The sequence below is a fragment of the Molothrus aeneus genome, chromosome 5, assembly GCF_037042795.1.
Source record: "Molothrus aeneus isolate 106 chromosome 5, BPBGC_Maene_1.0, whole genome shotgun sequence".
Lineage (NCBI taxonomy): Eukaryota > Metazoa > Chordata > Aves > Passeriformes > Icteridae > Molothrus > Molothrus aeneus.
In genome coordinates, this window is record NC_089650.1 from 70110365 (window position 1) to 70128184 (window position 17820).

Below are 17820 nucleotides of genomic sequence, written 5' to 3' on the forward strand. Positions count from 1 at the left end.
TGTCCCTCTCTGTGTCTGTGGGCTCCTCTCCTGTCCTGTTGTCCCTGCTGGTGTCCCTCTCTGTGTCTGTGGGCTCCTCTTGTCCCTACTGGTGTCCCTCTCTGTGTCTGTGGGCTCCTCTCCTGTCCCATTGTCCCTGCTGGTGTCCCTGTGTCTGTGGGCTCCTCTCCTGTCCCGTTGTCCCTGCTGGTGTCCCTGTCTGTGTCTGTGGGCTCCTCTCCTGTCCTGTTGTCCCTGCTGGTGTCTGTGTCCCTGCTGTGCCTGTCTGTGTGTCCTAACTGACTGTGCTCTCTGTCTGTCCCACCTCAGCCTGACGTGGAGGACGAAGCTGTGGTACGAACTCCTTTTCTTTCCCATCTTCTTTTCCCCACCTTTTCTCTCCCGGCTCTGGGTCTGTCCCCTCGTTAGCAGCCTCCCTGTTAATTGCTGTGACCCATCCCCAGGTCCCGGTGGTCTCAGGGCACCCTCGGGTGTGTGTCCCTGTGTGTCACAGCCAGGGTGTCCCTGGGCTCTGGGAAGGGGCTGAATTCCAGGCTCACCTCTCTGGGTGCCCTGCTGGAGTTGTGACAGCCCAGCTGAGGGCTCTGGCTCTGCTCAGCCCTGGATTTTGGGGCTGTTCTGCCAGGAGGTGGCTGCAGTGGGAAAGCTGCTCCTGCAGGAGCATTTTCCCTGGAGAGGTGTGGAAAGAGGAGGAGAGGGGCCTGGAGACAGCTTGGGGGTGTTTGAGTGTCCCTGTGTCCCTGGGAACGAGCTCAGGGCTGGGAATATTCAGTGGTACCAGGGAAGAAGCACCCATCCTGTGCCCGGGGTGCCCATTCCTTCCCCCAGGATATTTCTCAGGATATTCCTCTGGATATTCCTTCCACTGGAGAGGCTGTGGAGCTGGGGCTGCTCCTGGGCACAGCCAGGCTGGGGCAGGGGAGCTGCTCCCTTGGCTCCAAGGGCCTGGGAGAGGCTTGAATTCCCCTTGAGTCCTGGGGAGTCCTTGAGTCCTGGGGAGTCCTTGAGTCCTGGGGAGTCTTTCCATCCTGAGGGAGCCCTCTTATCCCGGAGAGCTTTTGAATCCTGGGGAGCCCTCTTATCCCGGAGAGCTTTTGAATCCTGGGGAGCCCTCTTATCCCGGAGAGCTTTTGAATCCTGGGGAGCCCTCTTATCCCGGAGAGCTTTTGAATCCTGGGGAGCCCTCTTATCCCGGAGAGCTTTTGAATCCTGGGGAGTCCTCTTATCCTGGAGATCCCTCAGATCCTGGGGACCCCTGGGGAGCCCTCGTGGCCTGGAGATTCCTTGAGTTCTGGGGAGTCCTCAAATCCTGGGGAGCCCTCGTGTCCTGGAGAGCCATTGTGTCCCATCTGCACATGGATCTTGGGGCTGTTGGGACATTGCTGGTGCTGCCTGGGGATGTTGCAGGAGGTGCCCTCCTTTCCCTCATCCCAGGGACCCTGTCAAGCGCCCAGTGGCTGCTGTGGCAGCATCTTCTTCTCTCTTTCCCTTTTCCTTTTCCTCTTTCCCTTTCTCTTTCCCTTTCCCTCTTCCCACAGCAGATGGGGGTTGTGCTGGGGTAGGGTGGCACTGGCCCTGTGCCCAGGGGGTCTGGCTGCCCCTGCCCTGGCCCTGTCCCTCTCTGGGTGGCCCTGGTGACCAGGTGTGTGTTCCCTTGCAGAGGACGATCTCTCTGGGAGCGGGGGACAGGCAGGTCATCCAGACCCCCATCAATGACTCGCTGCCTGTCAGCAGCTGCAGCGTGGCCCTGCTCTTCCGCCAGCTCGGTGAGATGTGTCCCCACCCTGCCCCGTGGCACCTGGGGTCCCTGTGGGCCACCTCCCCGCGGGTCACCTCCTGCATGTGGCCCCGAGCTCTGGCCCCGCTGTGCCATCCCTTTTCCAGGAGGGTGGGACTGGGGCTGGGGTCTGGAGGAGCAGCCTGGGGCTGCCACTGGCCTTGTGTCCCCCAGGGAAGGCCACCAGCCCTGAGGAGGGACAGAGCTGTCTGGGAAGGGGGGAGCACACCTGACATCCCCCTCTGGGGGATGCTGAGCTCCTCTCCTGGCAGGATGCGGGGATGGGGAGTGGGCTGCAGCCTGGGGGGGGTCAGGGGTCTCTGAGGGGTGTCAAAGGGACCCCCCTGATTCCTGAGCCCCTGCTGTGCCCTGCCCAGGCATCACCAACGTGCTGTTCCTGTTCTGCGCGGCGCTGACCGAGCACAAGATCCTGTTCCTCTCCAGCAGCTACCAGAGGCTGACAGACGCCTGCCGGGCCCTCCTGGCTCTCATGTTCCCCCTCAAGTACAGGTGAGGGTCCCCGAGCCTCCAGCTGTGCCAGCTGTGCCCCTGTCCCACCCTCGGTGTGTCCCAGGGTCTGGGCAATAACTGGGAATCTCCCAGCCCTGCCTCCCTCTTCCCCCAGGCAAAATGGGCTCTGGCACTGGAGGCAGTGCTGGGAAGTGTTCTGGACTTCCTGCTGAGCAGGACAGGACCCAGGGAAGGGCTGGAGCTGTGCCAGGGGAGGGATAGCATGGACAGCAGGAAAGGCTCTGTTCCAAGGGTGCTGGGCACTGCCCAGGCTCCCCAGGGAACGGGCACAGCCCCAGAGCTCCAGGAGCGTTTGGACAGCGCTGCCAGGGATGCACAGGCTGGGATTGTTGGGGTGTCTGTGCAGGGCCAGCAGCTGCATCTGTGAACCCTGTGGGCCCTTCCCACTCAGGAGATTCCATGGTTCCATGAGCAGGAGTGAGGTGTTCCCAGCAGTGGCTGTGCTGGTGGTGGCCAGGCCCCCGTGGTGACTCCTGTGGGATGGCTGAAACCTCGCTCATCCTGGGAGCTGGGAATGTCCCACGGGGAGTGGAGACACAGCCCTGGGGCTCCTGGCAGCTCTGTTCCTGACCAGCTCCTATCCCCAGGCTGCAGAGAGGCTGTTGGTGTCCCAGAGGAACCTTCCTTTTCACAGAATTATGGAATCCCTGAGTTTGGAAAAGCCCTCCAGGGTCACCAAGTCCAAGGTGTTCCAAATCCCCTCCTTGTCCCCAGCCCAGAGCCCTGAGTGCCACCTCCAGGAATTCCTTGGACACCTCCAGGGATGGCCACTCCAAGCCTGGGCAGCCCCTGCCAAGGCCTGACCCCCTTTCCATGGGGAATTTTTCCTGAAATTCTTCTTTTGGAGTTACTGGCTCTGCTGGAAACCCTTTCCTTGGTCAGACTTTGACAACCCCAAGACCAGACAGTGATCATATCATGGAATCATGAAATCCCAGGATAATTTGGGTTGGAAGGGACCCCAGAGCCCCTGCAGTGCCAGCCCTGCCATGGCAGGGACACCTCCCACTGTCCCAGGCTGCTCCAGCCCCAGTGTCCAGCCTGGCCTGGGGCACTGCCAGGGATGCAGGGGCAGCCCCAGCTGCTCTGGCAATTCCAGCCCAGCCAGGAATTGCTCATTGCCAAGATCCCATCCCTGGCTGCCCTCTGGCACTGGGAGCCATTCCCTGGGTGCTGTCCCTGCAGGCCTTGTCCCCAGTCCCCCTCAGGGCATTCACAGGGATGGGGCAGCCACAGCCTTTGGCGCTGTGTGGTGCCCAGGGGGCTGGGGGTGCCAGGGGCACCCTGGGCACAGCTCCAGAGCCAGGATGGTGTCTGGCTGTGCCAGGACAGGGCTGGGGTGTGGGGCAGGGCTGGCCTGGCTGCAGTGGGGCTGTTTGGGGCTGGTTTTGAGGCTGTTTCTGGTTGCAGTTTCACCTACGTGCCCATCCTGCCCGCCCAGCTCCTGGAGGTGCTGAGCACCCCCACCCCCTTCATCATCGGCGTCCACTCCATCTTCCAGTCGGAGACCCAGGAGCTGGTGAGAGGCCACGTTCCCTGCCCTGGTGCCAGGGGGCTGGGGAGGAGCAGCGTGGGTGTCACAGCTCGGGTGACAGCTCCATCTGTCCTGAGCGTGCCCAGGGCACAGGCTCCGTGTGCTCAGCCCGGGATGCATCCAGGTGTCCCACAGGAGCCAGGGGGATGGCTGGGTCAATGGGAATGGCTGGGTCCCTCTCCTGGCAGGTGTCGCTGTGTCCCCCCAGTGAGGGATCCCAGTGTGTCCTTTGATTTGGGGATGGGATGGGACACAGAAACTGCTCAGGGAAGGTGGGGAGGAGCCAGAGCCTGCTCCCGGCCCTTTCCTGAGCCAGCTCACCTGGATAGCTCCCCATCACCTGTGGGATTGGGATGTGGGGTTGGGAAGTGGGGCTGTGTCCCACTGCTGTCCCCTCCCAGCTGGACGTGGTGATCGCGGACCTGGACGGCGGCACCGTGAATGTCCCGGAGTGCGTGCACATCTCCCTGCTCCCCGAGCCCCTGCTCCAGCAGACACGGGAAGCCCTGTCCATGGTGAGTGCCGCGGCACCCCTGGGGTGCCAGCAGCATCCCCTGGCAGTGACACAGTGGCCAGGGAACTGGGAGGGAGACAGGGCGCCTCTGTGAGCAGGGTTCCTGCCTTGGGGTTCTTCCTGTGCCCTGGGATCCTGTCCATGCCTTTGGGGTCCTGTCCATGCCTTTGGGGTCCTGTCCATGCCCTGGGATCCTGTCCATGCCCTGGGATCCTGTCCATGCCCTGGGATCCTGTCCATGCCTTTGGGGTCCTGCCCATGCCTTGGGGTCCTGCCCATACCTTGGGATCCTGTCCATGCCTTTGGGGTCCTGCCCATGCCTTGGGATCCTGTCCATGCCTTTGGGGTCCTGCCCATGCCTTGGCGTCCTGCCCATACCTTGGGATCCTGTCCATGCCTTTGGGGTCCTGCCCATGCCTTGGGATCCTGTCCATGCCTTTGGGGTCCTGCCCATGCCTTGGGCTCCTGTCCATGCCTTGGGATCCTGTCCATGCCTTTGGGGTCCTGCCCATGCCCTGGGATCCTGTCCATGCCTTTGGGGTCCTGCCCATGCCTTGGGATCCTGTCCATGCCTTTGGGGTCCTGTCCATGCCTTGGGATCCTATCCATGCCTTTGGGGTCCTGCCCATGCCTTTGGGGTCCTGCCCATGCCTTGGGATCCTGTCCATGCCTTTGGGGTCCTGTCCATGCCCTGGGATCCTGTCCATGCCTTGGGCTCCTGTCCATGCCTTTTGGGTCCTGCCCATGCCTTGGGATCCTGTCCATGCCCTGGGATCCTGTCCATGCCCTGGGATCCTGTCCATGCCTTGGGCTCCTGTCCATGCCCTGGGATCCTGTCCATGCCTTTGGGGTCCTGCCCATGCCTTGGGATCCTGTCCATGCCCTGGGATCCTGTCCATGCCTTTGGGGTCCTGCCCATGCCTTTGGGATCCTGTCCATGCCCTGGGATCCTGTCCATGCCCTGGGATCCTGTCCATGCCTTTGGGGTCCTGCCCATGCCTTTGGGATCCTGTCCATGCCCTGGGATCCTGTCCATGCCCTGGGATCCTGTCCATGCCTTTGGGGTCCTGCCCATGCCTTTGGGGTCATATCCACACCTTTGGGGTCCTGCCCATGCCTTTGGGGTCCTGTCACAGGGACCATTCCTGATCCAATGGCCTCTGGCCAACGCCCTGGGAATGGCACACATTTCCATGGGAGCTGGGAGTGGAGCAGCAGGGGTTCCTTCCTCTGTGATTCCTGCCCTGGGGTGCTGCTGCCCCTGTCCCAGTGGCCATTCCCAGTCCAGTGCCCTCTGATGTCCTGCAGTGCCGGGGGGGTTCCTTTGGCAGAGGTTTCTGGGAATGTGGTGCTGGCTCCCTGCCCAGGGCAGGAAGCAGCTGTGGCCTGGCTGCTCCTGCGTTCCCAAGGCACTGCTGGAGCAGCTCCTGCTCCTCCTGGGGGCAGTGGGGGGTGAAGGTCTTCCCTGGGATCCCAGTGCCAGCTGTGCTTCCCAAGGCAGGGTCAGGCCCAACAGAGCATTCCTGATCCCCCATGGTTTGCCTCCAGGCCCCTCAGAGCATTTCCAAAGGGGCTGTGGGGTCTCTGGGGAAATGCCCTTGGCTTCTCCAGCCAGGATGGGGCCTGAGCTGAGTGTCCTCCCTGGACAGGTCCTGGACCCAGAGCTGGAGGTGGCCGACCTCGCCTTCCCCCCTTCCACCATTTCCGCCTCTTCCCTCAAGATGCAGGTGAGTGGTGGGAGGGAGAAGCACCCTGGGTGAGGGGCTGGGCAGGAGGAGAGGGTCCCTGGGTGAGGGGCTGTTCCCCAGGGCCATCCTGGCTCTCACACACCATTCCAGCCCCGTGTCCATCTGAGCCACTGCTCCAAGCCATGGCTGGATCCTGCAGTGCCATGGGCTCCAGATTCACAGCCAGGCTGGAGCAGACAGAGAATGTTTGGGCTTGCAGCATTCCCAGAGCTGGAGAGTTCCTCTCCTCCCTGTGCAGCTCTGGGGGGCAGAGCAGTGAATCCCATGCCCCTTTTCCTGGAAGCTCAGACGCATTCCCTGCCCTCACCCCGGGGTTGATCCCGTGCTGGGGGGAAATCCCTGCCCCAGGAGCTGCCCCGTCCATCCCCTGAGCCCCACCGGCCCGGGCTGTGCTTCCCTGTTGCAGGACAAGGAGATCCGGGCCGTGTTCCTGCGCCTGTTTGCTCAGCTGCTGCAGGGCTACCGCTGGTGCCTGCACATCATCCGCATCCACCCCGAGCCCGTCATCCGCTTCCACAAGGTGAGGGCCTCCTCGGGGCCAGGCTGAGCCAGGCTGGGACAGCTGAGTCCAGGAAACAGCCCTGCCTTTCCAGACAGTGACCTCCCCAGCGTCCCTGCCAGCCCACCTGCATCCCGTGTTTGTCCTTGAGTGTGCCGAGGTCTCCCAGGGCAGGAGCGCTTCCCTGCCTGGGTGTTCCTGCAGAACTCAGCCAGGAGGGAGCCCCGGCCTGCAGCTGGGCGTTTTGGGAGATCTTGGCACTGCTGAGGGACCACCTGCAGTTCTCTGGCCCTGAGTCCCTCTGGCCTTGTGTTCCTGTGCCCCTCTGGCCTTGTGTTCCTGAGTCCCTCTGGCCCTGTGTCCCTGAGTTCCTCTGACTTTGTGTCCCTGAGTTGCTCTGGCCTTGTGTCCCTGAGTCACTCTGGCCTTGTGTCCCTGAGTCACTCTGGCCTTGTGTTCCTGTGCCTCTCTGTCCCTGTGTCCCTGAGTCCTTCTGGCCTTGTATCCCTGTGTCCCTATGCCTCTGTGTCCCTGTATCCCTCTGTCCCTGTATTCCTGTGTCCCTCTGTCCCTATATCCCTGTGTCCCTGTATCCTTGTGCCCCTATGTCCCAGAGTCCTTCTGGCCCTGTGTCCCTGTGTCCTGCCTCTGCATGCCAAGGTGACACCAGAGTCCTTCCCTTGCCCCTTGTCCTGCTGCCATGGGCCAGAGGCTCAGGTTTCCATGCCAACCCTGTCCCTGAGGAAGGAGGTGGCACTGTCCCAGTGCCACCCAGGTGCCCACCCAAGGCTTGGTGTCACCCACTCTGCTGATGGCCCTGCTGTTCCCTTGGCAGGCGGCGTTCCTGGGCCAGCGGGGGCTCACGGAGGACGATTTCCTCACCAAGGTGCTGGAGGGGATGGCCTTCGCTGGCTTTGTCACCGAGCGCGGGGCTCCCTACCGCCCCATCGACCTCTTCGACGAGGTGGGGCCTTGGGGCAGCTCCCCTTCCCACACCCCGGGGTCTGCGGGGCTGAGCGGGATCTGTGGGGTCTGAGCGGGATCTGCAGGGGCTGAGCGGAATCTGCTGGGGCTGAGCGGGATCTGTGGGGTCTGAGTGGGATCTGTGGGGCCTGAGCAGGATCTGTGGGGTCTGAGTGGGATCTGTGGGTCTGAGTGGGATCTGTGGGGCCTGAGCGGGATCTGCAGGGGCTGAGCGGGATCTGTGGGGTCTGAGTGGGATCTGTGGGTCTGAGTGGGATCTGTGGGGCCTGAGCGGGATCTGTGGGGTCTGAGTGGGATCTGTGGGGCCTGAGCAGGATCTGCAGGGGCTGAGCGGGGTCTGCGGGGCTGAGCGGGATCTGTGGGGTCTGAGCGGGATCTGTGGGGCTGAGCGGGATCTGCCATGGTCTGAGCAGGATCTGCCATGGCCTGAGCGGGATCTGTGGGGCCTGAGCGGGATCTGCCATGGCCTGAGCAGGATCTGCCATGGTCTGAGCGGGATCTGTGGGGTCTGAGCGGGATCTGTGGGGCTGAGCGGGATCTGCAGGGGCTGAACGGGATCTGCCATGGTCTGAGCGGGATCTGCCATGGTCTGAGCGGGATCTGCCATGGCCCGAGCGGGATCTGTGGGGTCTGAGCAGGATCTGCCATGGTCTGAGCGGGATCTGCCATGGCCTGAGCGGGATCTGTGGGGCCTGAGCGGGATCTGCCATGGCCTGAGCAGGACCTTCATGGCCCCAGCTTTGGGAGAGGCCCTGGAGCTGCCCCTGTCACTCCTGTCCTGTCCTCCCCAGCTTGTGGCCTACGACGTGAAGCGCATGAAGGCGGAAGAGGGGAACAAGCAGAAAATCCTGAGGCACATCAAGGAGCTGGCAGAGAAACTCTACAAAAATGTGAGTCCTGGAGCCCCTGGGCAGGAGTGGGGATATACTGGGGGATGTGGGGCAGGGAGAGCCTGGGTGCAGTCAGTCCTGGTCACTCTGTCCTCCCTCCATAAGCTCGTGGTGACAGATCCTGTCCCTCCTTGTGCTGTCATGCGTGATGATGCACATCCTCGTGTGCCCAGAGGTCCTGGGAGTGGGATTCCCTGGTTTTATAGGATCATAGAATCCCAGAATCACAGAGGTTGGAAAAGACCCCCATGGCTATGCAGTCCAAGCTGTGCCCAATGCCCACCTTGTCCCCAGCCCAGAGCCCTGAGTGCCACCTCTGGGAATTCCTTGGACACCTCTGAGGGTGGGGACTGGGCAGCCCCTTCCAAGGCCTGACCCCCCTTTCCAGGAGGAAATTCCTGCTGATGTCCAACCTGAGCCTCCCTGGCCCAGCAGACCTGAAGGCAGGAGAGCCCCCTGGGAGCCTCAGCTGGCTGGGATGGAGCTCCTGCTGGCACTTGGCTCACGGCCGTGCCACAGCCGTGCATCCCTGGGGACTGGGGGAGCACATCCTGGGGCCTGCAGATTCCAGCTGGGAGCAGAGCGGGGGGCTGGGGGCTCCTGTCCGGGAGGGGATTGGGGGAGCACATCCTGGGGCCTGCAGATTCCAGCTGGGAGCAGAGCGGGGGGCTGGGGGCTCCTGTCCGAGAGGGGATTGGGGGAGCACATCCTGGGGCCTGCAGATTCCAGCTGGGAGCAGAGCGGGGGGCTGGGGGCTCCTCTCCAGGAGGGGACACGCTGTGGGTGACCTCAGGGCTGAGCAGGAGCTCTCCCCACGCAGGAGAACCCGTACCCTGCCGTGACCATGCACAAGGTGCAGAAGCCCACGGAGGGCTGCCACCTGCGCCTGCACCAGAAGCCCTTCCCACACCTGGACGAGGGCACCGTGCAGTGGATCATCGACCAGGCCACGGCCAAGCTGCAGACAGCCCCGCCCGCCGTCAAGGCTGAGAAAAAGTGCATGGTGCCCTCGGGACCCCCCATCGGTGTGTGGGGCATGGGGGGACCCTGTTCTGGGGGGCTGTGGGAGGCCATGGTGCCCTCAGGACCCCCACTGGTTTGTGGGGCACAGGGGACCCTGCTTTGGGGGGCTGCTGGAAGCCAAGGTGCCCTCGGGACCCCCCATCGGTGTGTGGGGCACAGGGGACCCTGCTTTGGGGGGCTGTGGGAGGCCATGGTGCCCTCAGGACCCCCCATCGGTGTGTGGGGCACAGGGGACCCTGCTTTGGGGGGCTGCTGGAAGCCAAGGTGCCCTCGGGACCCCCCATCGGTATGTGGAGCATGGGGGGACCCTGCTTTGAGGGGCTGTGGGAGGCCATGGTGCCCTCAGGACCCCCATTGGTGTGTGGGGCACTGGGGATCCTGTCCTTGGAGCTGCTGGAGGCCATTGGTGTTCTTGAGACCCCCATTGGTGTGTGGGGCACAGGGGACCCTGCTTTGGGGGGTTGCTGGAAGCCATGGTGCTCTTGGGATCCCCATTGGTTTGTAGGGCACAGGGCCCTGTCCTGGGAGCTGCTGGAGGCCATTGGTGCTCTTGAGACCCCCATTGGTGTGTGGGGCACAGGGGACCCTGCTTTGGGGGGCTGTTGGTGCTCTTGGGACACCCCATGGGTATGTGGGGCACAGGAGGACCCTGTTCTGGGTCACACCACAGGAGTAAAACATGGAGAAGCAGCAGCTCCAACCCCCTTGGGGTTCTCGGCTCCCCAGGGAGCCCCTGAAGGCCCCGTGGTCACTTGGAGCAGGGGGACACAGTGTCCCCCCTGGGTGCCAGCCCCACCCCACCCAGACTGACAGGATCTCTCCCATCCAGCTGCCATCCTGGAGCGCAACGGGAACGCCCTGGCCAACAGCGCCCGGCGCCTGGAGGTGGTCAGGAACTGCATCTCCTACGTCTTCGAGAACAAGATGCTGGAGGCCAAAAAGGTGAGAGAGGCTGGGGATGGGGGTTGGTGTCCTCTGTGGATGGAGAGGACGTTCCCTGTCCTGTGCCCACGTCCTGCTGATTGGCTTGAGGTCAAAAAGTTGTGGAATCACAGAGTTACTGAGGTTAGAAAATCCCTCTGAGCCCATTGGGTCCAACCATCCCCAGCACTGCCAAGGCCACCGCTGACCCTGTCCCCAAGTGCCACATCCACACATCCTTGAAATCCCTGCAGGGACGGGCACTCCAAACCTCCCTGGGCAGCTGTGCCAGTGCCTGACCACCCTCTCCATGGGGAAATTCCTGCTGATGTCCCCCCTGAGCCTTCCCTGGCCTAGCTTGAATCTGTTCCATGTCCTCCTGTCCCTGTTCCCTGGGAGCAGGGCCCCACTCCCACCTCAGTAACAGGCCATGGAGCCATTTGGATTGGAAATCCCTCTGGTACCATCAAGTCCCACCATTCCCCAGCACTACTGTGGCCACTACTGACCTGTGACTTGTCCCCCTCCTGGTGTTCCTGGGATTTTGGCTGGTGGCTCCACACCAGCCCAACTCCATGTCCCGGTGCCCCTGGGCTCCTCCCCCTCCTCCATGGCCATGTCCTGCCAGCCTCAGCTGGGATCGTGCCCTGCTTTGTCTCCGTGTCCGAGTGCATCCCCTGACACTGGTGTGGGAGCAGGGCTGTCCAGGCCCATCCCAGCCCACAATCCCCGTTCCCACAGCTGTTCCCGGCCGTGCTGCGCGCCATGAAGGGCCGGGCCGCCCGGCACTGCCTGACCCAGGAGCTGCACCTGCACGTGCAGCAGAACCGCGCCGTGCTGGACCACCAGCAGTTCGACTTCGTCATCCGCATGATGAACTGCTGCCTCCAGGTAGGGCAGGGCTGGGGGGCTCCTTCTTCCCGTGGGACACGGCAGGGGTTGGCCTTGGAGTGTCCCCTGGTCACCCCTGCTCCTTCCCCAGGACTGCACGGCCATGGACGAGCACGGCATCGCTGCCGCCCTGCTGCCGCTGGTCACTGCCTTCTGCAGGGTGAGTGACCGCAGTGTCCCTGCCCCGGAGCCCTCAGGATCCCCCCAGAGGCTGCCAGCCCCCAGAGGTGGCAGACAGAGGCTGCAGGGGGGTGTCCCCTCAGGGCTTGTCAGCCTATGGCTCCTGCCCAGAATGTTCCACCCGGCCCAGACTGGCCCGAGGCTCCCAGGGAGGCTGGAACACCTGTGGGAAGGGGCTTGCTCTGGAATGCCAGCTTGATCCCATGGCCAGGCTGGGCTGGGCTGAGCCTCTGGGCTCTGGGTGGGCTCTGAGCAAGAGAATTTTCAGGGAATGCTGGAGGAGCTCTGGTGCAGACATCCCTGCTGCCTGCCTAGGGCTTTCCCAGTGGTCAGTTGGAGGAGCAGGGACACCTGAGTGGAAAGTTTGGCACAAAGGCTCTGTGCAGATGGATCTTTTCCACCTCCTTCCACAGAAACTGAGCCCTGGCATCACCCAGTTTGCCTACAGCTGCGTGCAGGAGCACGTGGTGTGGACCAACATCCAGTTCTGGGAGGCCATGTTCTACTGTGACGTCCAGAACCACATCCGGGCCCTCTACCTGGACAGTGCCGAGGAGAACCACACAGAGCAGGTGGGAGGGTGGCCCAGGAGAGCTCTTCCCAAAGGGCTGGGGCTCATCATGGAGTTATAGAATCATGGGATGGGTTGGATGGGAACCCCAGAGCCCCTCCAGTGCCAGCCCTGCCATAGCAGGGACACCTCCCACTGTCCCAGGCTGCTCCAGCCCCAGTGTCCAGCCTGGCCTGGGGCACTGCCAGGGATGCAGGGGCAGCCCCAGCTGCTCTGGCAATCCCAGCCCAGCTGCCTGTTCTGGGCACCCTGCTCAGCTGAGGACGAGGGGCTGCACCCCAGTTCTGGGAGATCCCTGTGGGTCTGTCCATGCAGACAGCCCCATCCCTTCCCCCTGCCCCAGGAGAGCGCGGAGGAGCCGCAGGAGGCCAAGTCGGCGCTGGAGATCGCGTCGGAGCAGCTGCGGCTGTGGCCCACCATGAGCCGGGAGAAGCAGCAAGAGCTGATCCAGAAGGAGGAGAGCACGGTGTTCAGCCAGGCCATCCACTACGCCAACAGGATGAGCTACCTGCTGCTGCCCCTGGACACCAGCAAGAACCGCCTGCTGCGCAGCTCCGGCCTGGGCGACGTGGAGAGCGTCAGCAACAGCTTCGTCACCAACAGGTGCTGGGGACACCGGCGTGACCCGAGCTGGGACACAGCTCCTGGGGTGGGCCGGGCTGCTGTCAGGGAAAGATCTCCCTGCTCAGTGGGGGGGGTTGGACCCCTGTGAGGGTTCTTTCCAATCCCAGCCATGCTGGGATTCCAGGGTTATGTCAGGATTGAGGCGGACTGTGGTGCCCAAGGGGGTTTCTGGGAGTGGGAGCTCTGCTGGGTCCATGCTGGGAGTGGGAACAGTCTTGGACTCTTGTCAGGAGTGGGAGGGAGCTTTCCAGGATCTCTGTCAGGAGTGGGAGCTCTCCTGGGATCAAATCAGGAGTAGGAACTCTCCCGTGCTCCTATGAGGAGTGGGAGCTCTCCTGGGATCATATCAGGAGTAGGAACTCTTGTGTGCTCCTGTGAGGAGTGGGAGCTCTCCTGGGTCTGTATCAGCACTGGGAGCTCTCCTGGGACCATATGAGGAGTGGGAGCTCTCCCGGGTCCGTGCAGGGAGTGGCCCCTGGCCGGGGCTGTCCTGGGCTGACCCTTCCCCGTTTCCCTCGGGAAGCATCGCGGGCAGCGTGGCCGAGAGCTACGACACTGAGAGTGGCTTCGAGGACGCCGAGAGCTCAGACGTGGCCAACTCCGTGGTGAGGTTCATCAACCGCTTCGTGGACAAGGTGTGCACCGAGAGCGGCGTCACCAACGAGCACCTCAAGGGGCTGCACGTCATGATCCCGGGTGAGGACACTGGGGTGGCCACGGGGATCCCGCAGGAACAGCGGGAGAGGGCAGGGCGGGATTTGGGAAAGGCAGGGTGGGGTTTGAGCGGGGCAGGGCAGGATTTGGATAGGGCAGGTAGGATTTGGGCAGGGTGGGATTCAGGTAAGGGAGGGCAGAATTTGGGTAAGATAGGATGGGATTTGGGCAGGGACAGGGTGGAATTCCAGCAGCGTAGGTGGGATTTGGGCAGGGACACAGGCTGGGATTCAGGCAGGACAGACAAGGTGGGATTCAGGCAGGACAGGGTGGGATTCAGGCAGGTCAGGTGGGATTCGATCAGGTCAGGTGGGATTTGGGCAGGGACAGGGTGGAATTCGGGCAGGGCAGGGCTCACCCCCTGTCCCACAGACATCGTGCAGATGCACATTGAGACCCTGGACGCCGTGCACAGGGAGAGCAAGAGGCTTCCTCCCATCCAGAAGGTAGGGATGCCCTGCTGGGCTGGGAGCAGAGCCAGGGGGGCTGTGAGACCCTTCCCCCGGGCCTGAGCCCCCCGTTGTTCCCCCAGCCAAAGCTGCTGCGGCCCAACCTGCTGCTGGGGGAGGAGTGTGTGATGGAGGGGCTCCGCGTGTACCTGATGCCGGACGGGCGCGAGGAGGGGGCCGGGGGCAGCATCGGGGGGCCCCCCCTGCTCCCCGCAGAGGGAGCCGTGTTCCTCACCACCTACAGGATCATCTTCAAGGGAACCCCCACCGACCCCCTGGGTGAGGGGCTGCGGCCCTGGGAGAGGGGGGACGTCTCGGGGGGTAGGGGAGAGGGTTGGGGATCCCTGGGGATCAGAGGGCTGGCTGGAGATGCTTAGGGAGCAGGGGGCTGGTCAGTGATCCCTGCAGGTCAAGGGGTTGGTTGGTCAGTGATCCCTGGGGAGCAGGGGTTGGTTGTTTCTGGCCACTGTGTCCCATGGACCCATGTCTGTGGTGGGACAGATACTAGAGGTGGCCTGGGGTGGCCTGGCCCTGCCCGGGGCCGAGGCAGGGATGAACTGACCCCTTCCTGTCCCATGTCCAGTGGGGGAGCAGGTGGTGATCCGGTCCTTCCCCATCGCCTCGCTGACCAAAGAGAAGAAGATCAGTATCCAGGCTCAGGCGGATCAGTTCATCCAGGAGGGATTGCAGCTGCGCTCCTGCACATTCCAGGTGGGACCCCGTGCTGGGAGAGAGCTCCCAAACCTGCTGTGCACAGGGACACCCAGGAACAGGAGTGGGGAGTCCAGCAGGAAAGGGAATGGGGCAGGGGAAAGGGAATGGGGCAGGGGAAAGGGAATGGGACAGGGGAAAGGGAATGGGACAGGGGAAAGGGAATGGGACAGGGGAGAGGGAATGGGACAGGGGAAAGGGAATGGGACAGGGGAAAGGGAATGGGACAGGGGAGAGGGAATGGGGCAGGGGAAAGGGAATGGGACAGGGGAAAGGGAATGGGACAGGGGAAAGGGAATGGGAGAGGGAAAAGGGAATGGGAGAGGGGAAAGGGAATGGGGCAGGGGAAAGGGCGTGGGAGAGGGGAAAGGGAATGGGGCAGGGGAAAGGGAATGGGAATCCAGGGAGAGGCAGGGCAGCCTCTCAGTCCAGCCTGTGCCCATGGTGCTCCTGGGCGGGTCCGAGCTCTGCCCTGATCCATGGGAAGGGCTGTCCCTGGCCTGACCCCACTATCATCCTTGACCTGTGCCTCCCCAGCTGCTGAAGATTGCCTTTGACGAGGAGGTGGCCTCGGACAGCGCCGAGATCTTCCGGAAGCACCTGCACAAGCTGCGCTACCCCCAGCACGTGCGCGGCACCTTCGCCTTCACCGTGGGCCAGTCCCCCAAGCAGGCCATGCAGCCCAAGGCCAAGGAGAAGAACCCCTCACTCAGGTACCTGTGCCAGGAGAGGGGATCACACCTGGATGTGCCTCCTCCTCTGGGACTCCCCCTCCTGTCCCTGCTCCGGCAGAGCCACCAGGAAGGGGACACGGGGAGCTGAGCCCTCCTTGCTCAGACCCATCCTGGTGCAGCGTTTGCGTCGCTGGAGATCAGAGAATCCTTAGGCTTGGAAAGGCCCTGTGGGACAATGACTGCAGCCATTCCCAGCACTGCCCATGTCCCCAAGTGCCACATCCACACAGCTCTTAAACCCCTCCAGGGATAGGGACCCCCTCCCTGTGCCAGGACTGCATAGCCCTTTCCAGGAGGAGTTTCCCCAATATCCACCCTGAGGCTGTTCCCTCTCCTCCTGTCGCTGTTCCCTGGCAGCACAGCCCGACCCTCAGCTGTCCCCTCCGGTCAGGGAGCTGTGGAGCCCAAAGAGCTGTAGATGTCCCCTGTCCTGCAGTGTCCCCAGCCCCACACAGTCACACTGGGAAGGACAGGTCACACTGCAAAGTGGGAGTTTGTTGCAGTGGCATCCCCTGCCTGAGGAGGTGTCCCACAGGAGGGGTTCCAGTGGCCTGGGTGGCCCAGGGACACAGTGCTGCAGTGCTGGGTGACCTGGGGACATGGCCCTGCAGTGCTGGGTGACTCAGGCACATTGTCCTGCAGTGCTGGGTGACTTGAGGACACATTATTCCTGCACTGGGTGACTCGAGGACACTGATTTTGCACAAGGTGTCTCAGGGATGCAGTACTGGGTGACTTGGGGACATGGTCCTGCAGTGCTGGGTGACTTAGGGATGCGGTGCTGGGTGACCTGGGGACATTGTCCTGCAGCACTGGCTGCAGCCCTGAGCCCAGACTTGGCTGGCAATGGCCCTGCCATGGATCCCCTGGTAGGGGGGATAGGCCCAGGTCCCTGTGCTGGATCCCTGTCCCTTGCTGTGATTTGGAGCCTCCCCTGGGATGAGCCAGAGCTCAGCCTGTGGCAGCTCTGGTCCAGAGGTTGGGGCAATGCCCCATCCCATCTCCCCAGCTCCTCAAATCCCTTGGGAATGGCAGGAGCTGTGGCTCCTGCAGGGCCGAGTAGCTGACAGGTGACACGTCCGTCCCCTCCCGTGTGACAGTGAGCACCAGGGCTGAGGGCTGCTCCTGGCTCTGGCTGCCTGGGTGACAGCATTGTCCCTCTGTGTCCTTGCCCGTGTGCCCAGGACGCTGTCCAAGAACCTGGTGAAGAACGCCAAGAGGACGATCGGCCGGCAGTACGTGACCCGCAAGAAGTACACGCCTCCAGCCTGGGAGCAGCGGGGCAGCCAGCACTTTCCCGAGGACAACGAGGACGAGATCTCAGGTGGGGAATGTCCCCGGGGAGGCAGGGAGCAGCGGCACCTGGGAGAAGACCCGGAGTCCCTGCGGTGGGAGCAGCATGGGAGCATCTCCCGGTTCCCGGTGCTGCCCCGGCCCTTGGCTGCTGCTGGTGGCCAGGCAGAGAGCCCAGCACGGAGAGAGGTCTTGGGCTGGCTGGAGAATCTCCTGGGGCTGGCGGGTGACAGCAGCAGGGTGTGGGACATTGCTCCAACCAATCCACCTCCTCCTGCTGCTCTGGGACACCGTGTGTGCCCCGAGGCGTCCCAGCCCCGCCGTGTCCCCGCAGTGTCCGAGGAGCTGGACAGGAGCACCCTGACGCCCAGCAGCACCATGAGGCCGTCGGAGAAGATGACCATGACGCACGTGGTGGAGCGCGCCTGCTGCCGGGACTACCAGCGCCTGGGGCTGGGCACGCTGAGCAGCAGCCTGACCCGCTCCAAGAACGAGCCCTTCCGCATCTCCACCGTCAACCGCATGTACGCCATCTGCCGCAGGTGAGCCCGCCCGGGCACGGGCCCCTGCTGGTGTCACTGGGACCAATAAAAATAGAGCCACCGGCGCCAATAAAAATGGTGCCATCGTGGCTTTGTCCTTGGCCAACCTGCTCCCAGCCTGAACCCCCCATGACTGTCTCACTTATTGATACATTTTCAGCCGATGTTCATTGGTTCTGAATTGCTCAATCCTCTTCATTAATCGCTGTTCTGCCCTCTATTGATTATTGATTTCTCGCTTCTCATGATTAGTCTGAATTTTCCAATGTTTTATCATGTTTTTCCCACATGAGGAGTTTCCAGCACTAAGACTGAAGTGTCTTTGTTAGTGTTTCCTTTGTCTTCATTTACTCCTACGTGTCCTTGGATGACCATAAATCCTGGTCACTCCATTGTGTCTTTGGATGGCCATGAGTCCTGGTCACTCCATCGTGTCCTTGGATGACCATGAGTCCTGGTCACTCCACTGTGTCCTTGGAGGGCCATGAATTCTGGCTCCCAGGTGTCCAGCCTTTAACTCCCTCAGGGTTTGTTGAGTGCAGCTTGTCAGGGTTGGTTTTACCCAACTCGGAGTTGTGATTTAATGATCTGAGGAGCAGTCAGGTGTGTGGAGAAGGGTGATCAGTGCTGGCTCCAAGTGGAGCTCGGGATTAACGAAAGCACTAAGGAGAGCAGCTCAGGAGAGCCGTG

The 17820-nt window shown here is 62.6% G+C and overlaps 1 protein-coding gene across 4 annotated transcripts in view; it reads left to right on the forward strand.

The window, feature by feature from the left end:
* SBF1 (SET binding factor 1) overlaps window positions 1–17820 on the forward strand; it is a 64342-nt gene that overhangs the window by 37416 nt on the left and 9106 nt on the right. For 2 of the 4 annotated variants that reach the window (XM_066551096.1, XM_066551098.1), the window contains exons 6-27: window positions 310–333; window positions 1661–1766; window positions 2155–2287; window positions 3719–3827; window positions 4244–4357; window positions 6006–6083; window positions 6511–6624; window positions 7439–7567; window positions 8379–8477; window positions 9298–9502; window positions 10330–10442; window positions 11163–11312; window positions 11404–11472; window positions 11906–12064; window positions 12407–12666; window positions 13211–13383; window positions 13774–13847; window positions 13934–14129; window positions 14434–14561; window positions 15099–15274; window positions 16480–16619; window positions 16923–17130. In XM_066551096.1, coding sequence (XP_066407193.1) covers window positions 310–333; window positions 1661–1766; window positions 2155–2287; window positions 3719–3827; window positions 4244–4357; window positions 6006–6083; window positions 6511–6624; window positions 7439–7567; window positions 8379–8477; window positions 9298–9502; window positions 10330–10442; window positions 11163–11312; window positions 11404–11472; window positions 11906–12064; window positions 12407–12666; window positions 13211–13383; window positions 13774–13847; window positions 13934–14129; window positions 14434–14561; window positions 15099–15274; window positions 16480–16619; window positions 16923–17130 — 2957 coding nt within the window. The remainder of the gene's footprint in view (window positions 1–309; window positions 334–1660; window positions 1767–2154; window positions 2288–3718; window positions 3828–4243; window positions 4358–6005; window positions 6084–6510; window positions 6625–7438; window positions 7568–8378; window positions 8478–9297; window positions 9503–10329; window positions 10443–11162; window positions 11313–11403; window positions 11473–11905; window positions 12065–12406; window positions 12667–13210; window positions 13384–13773; window positions 13848–13933; window positions 14130–14433; window positions 14562–15098; window positions 15275–16479; window positions 16620–16922; window positions 17131–17820) is intronic. The other 2 variants (XM_066551097.1, XM_066551099.1) reach the window with 1 other exon arrangement.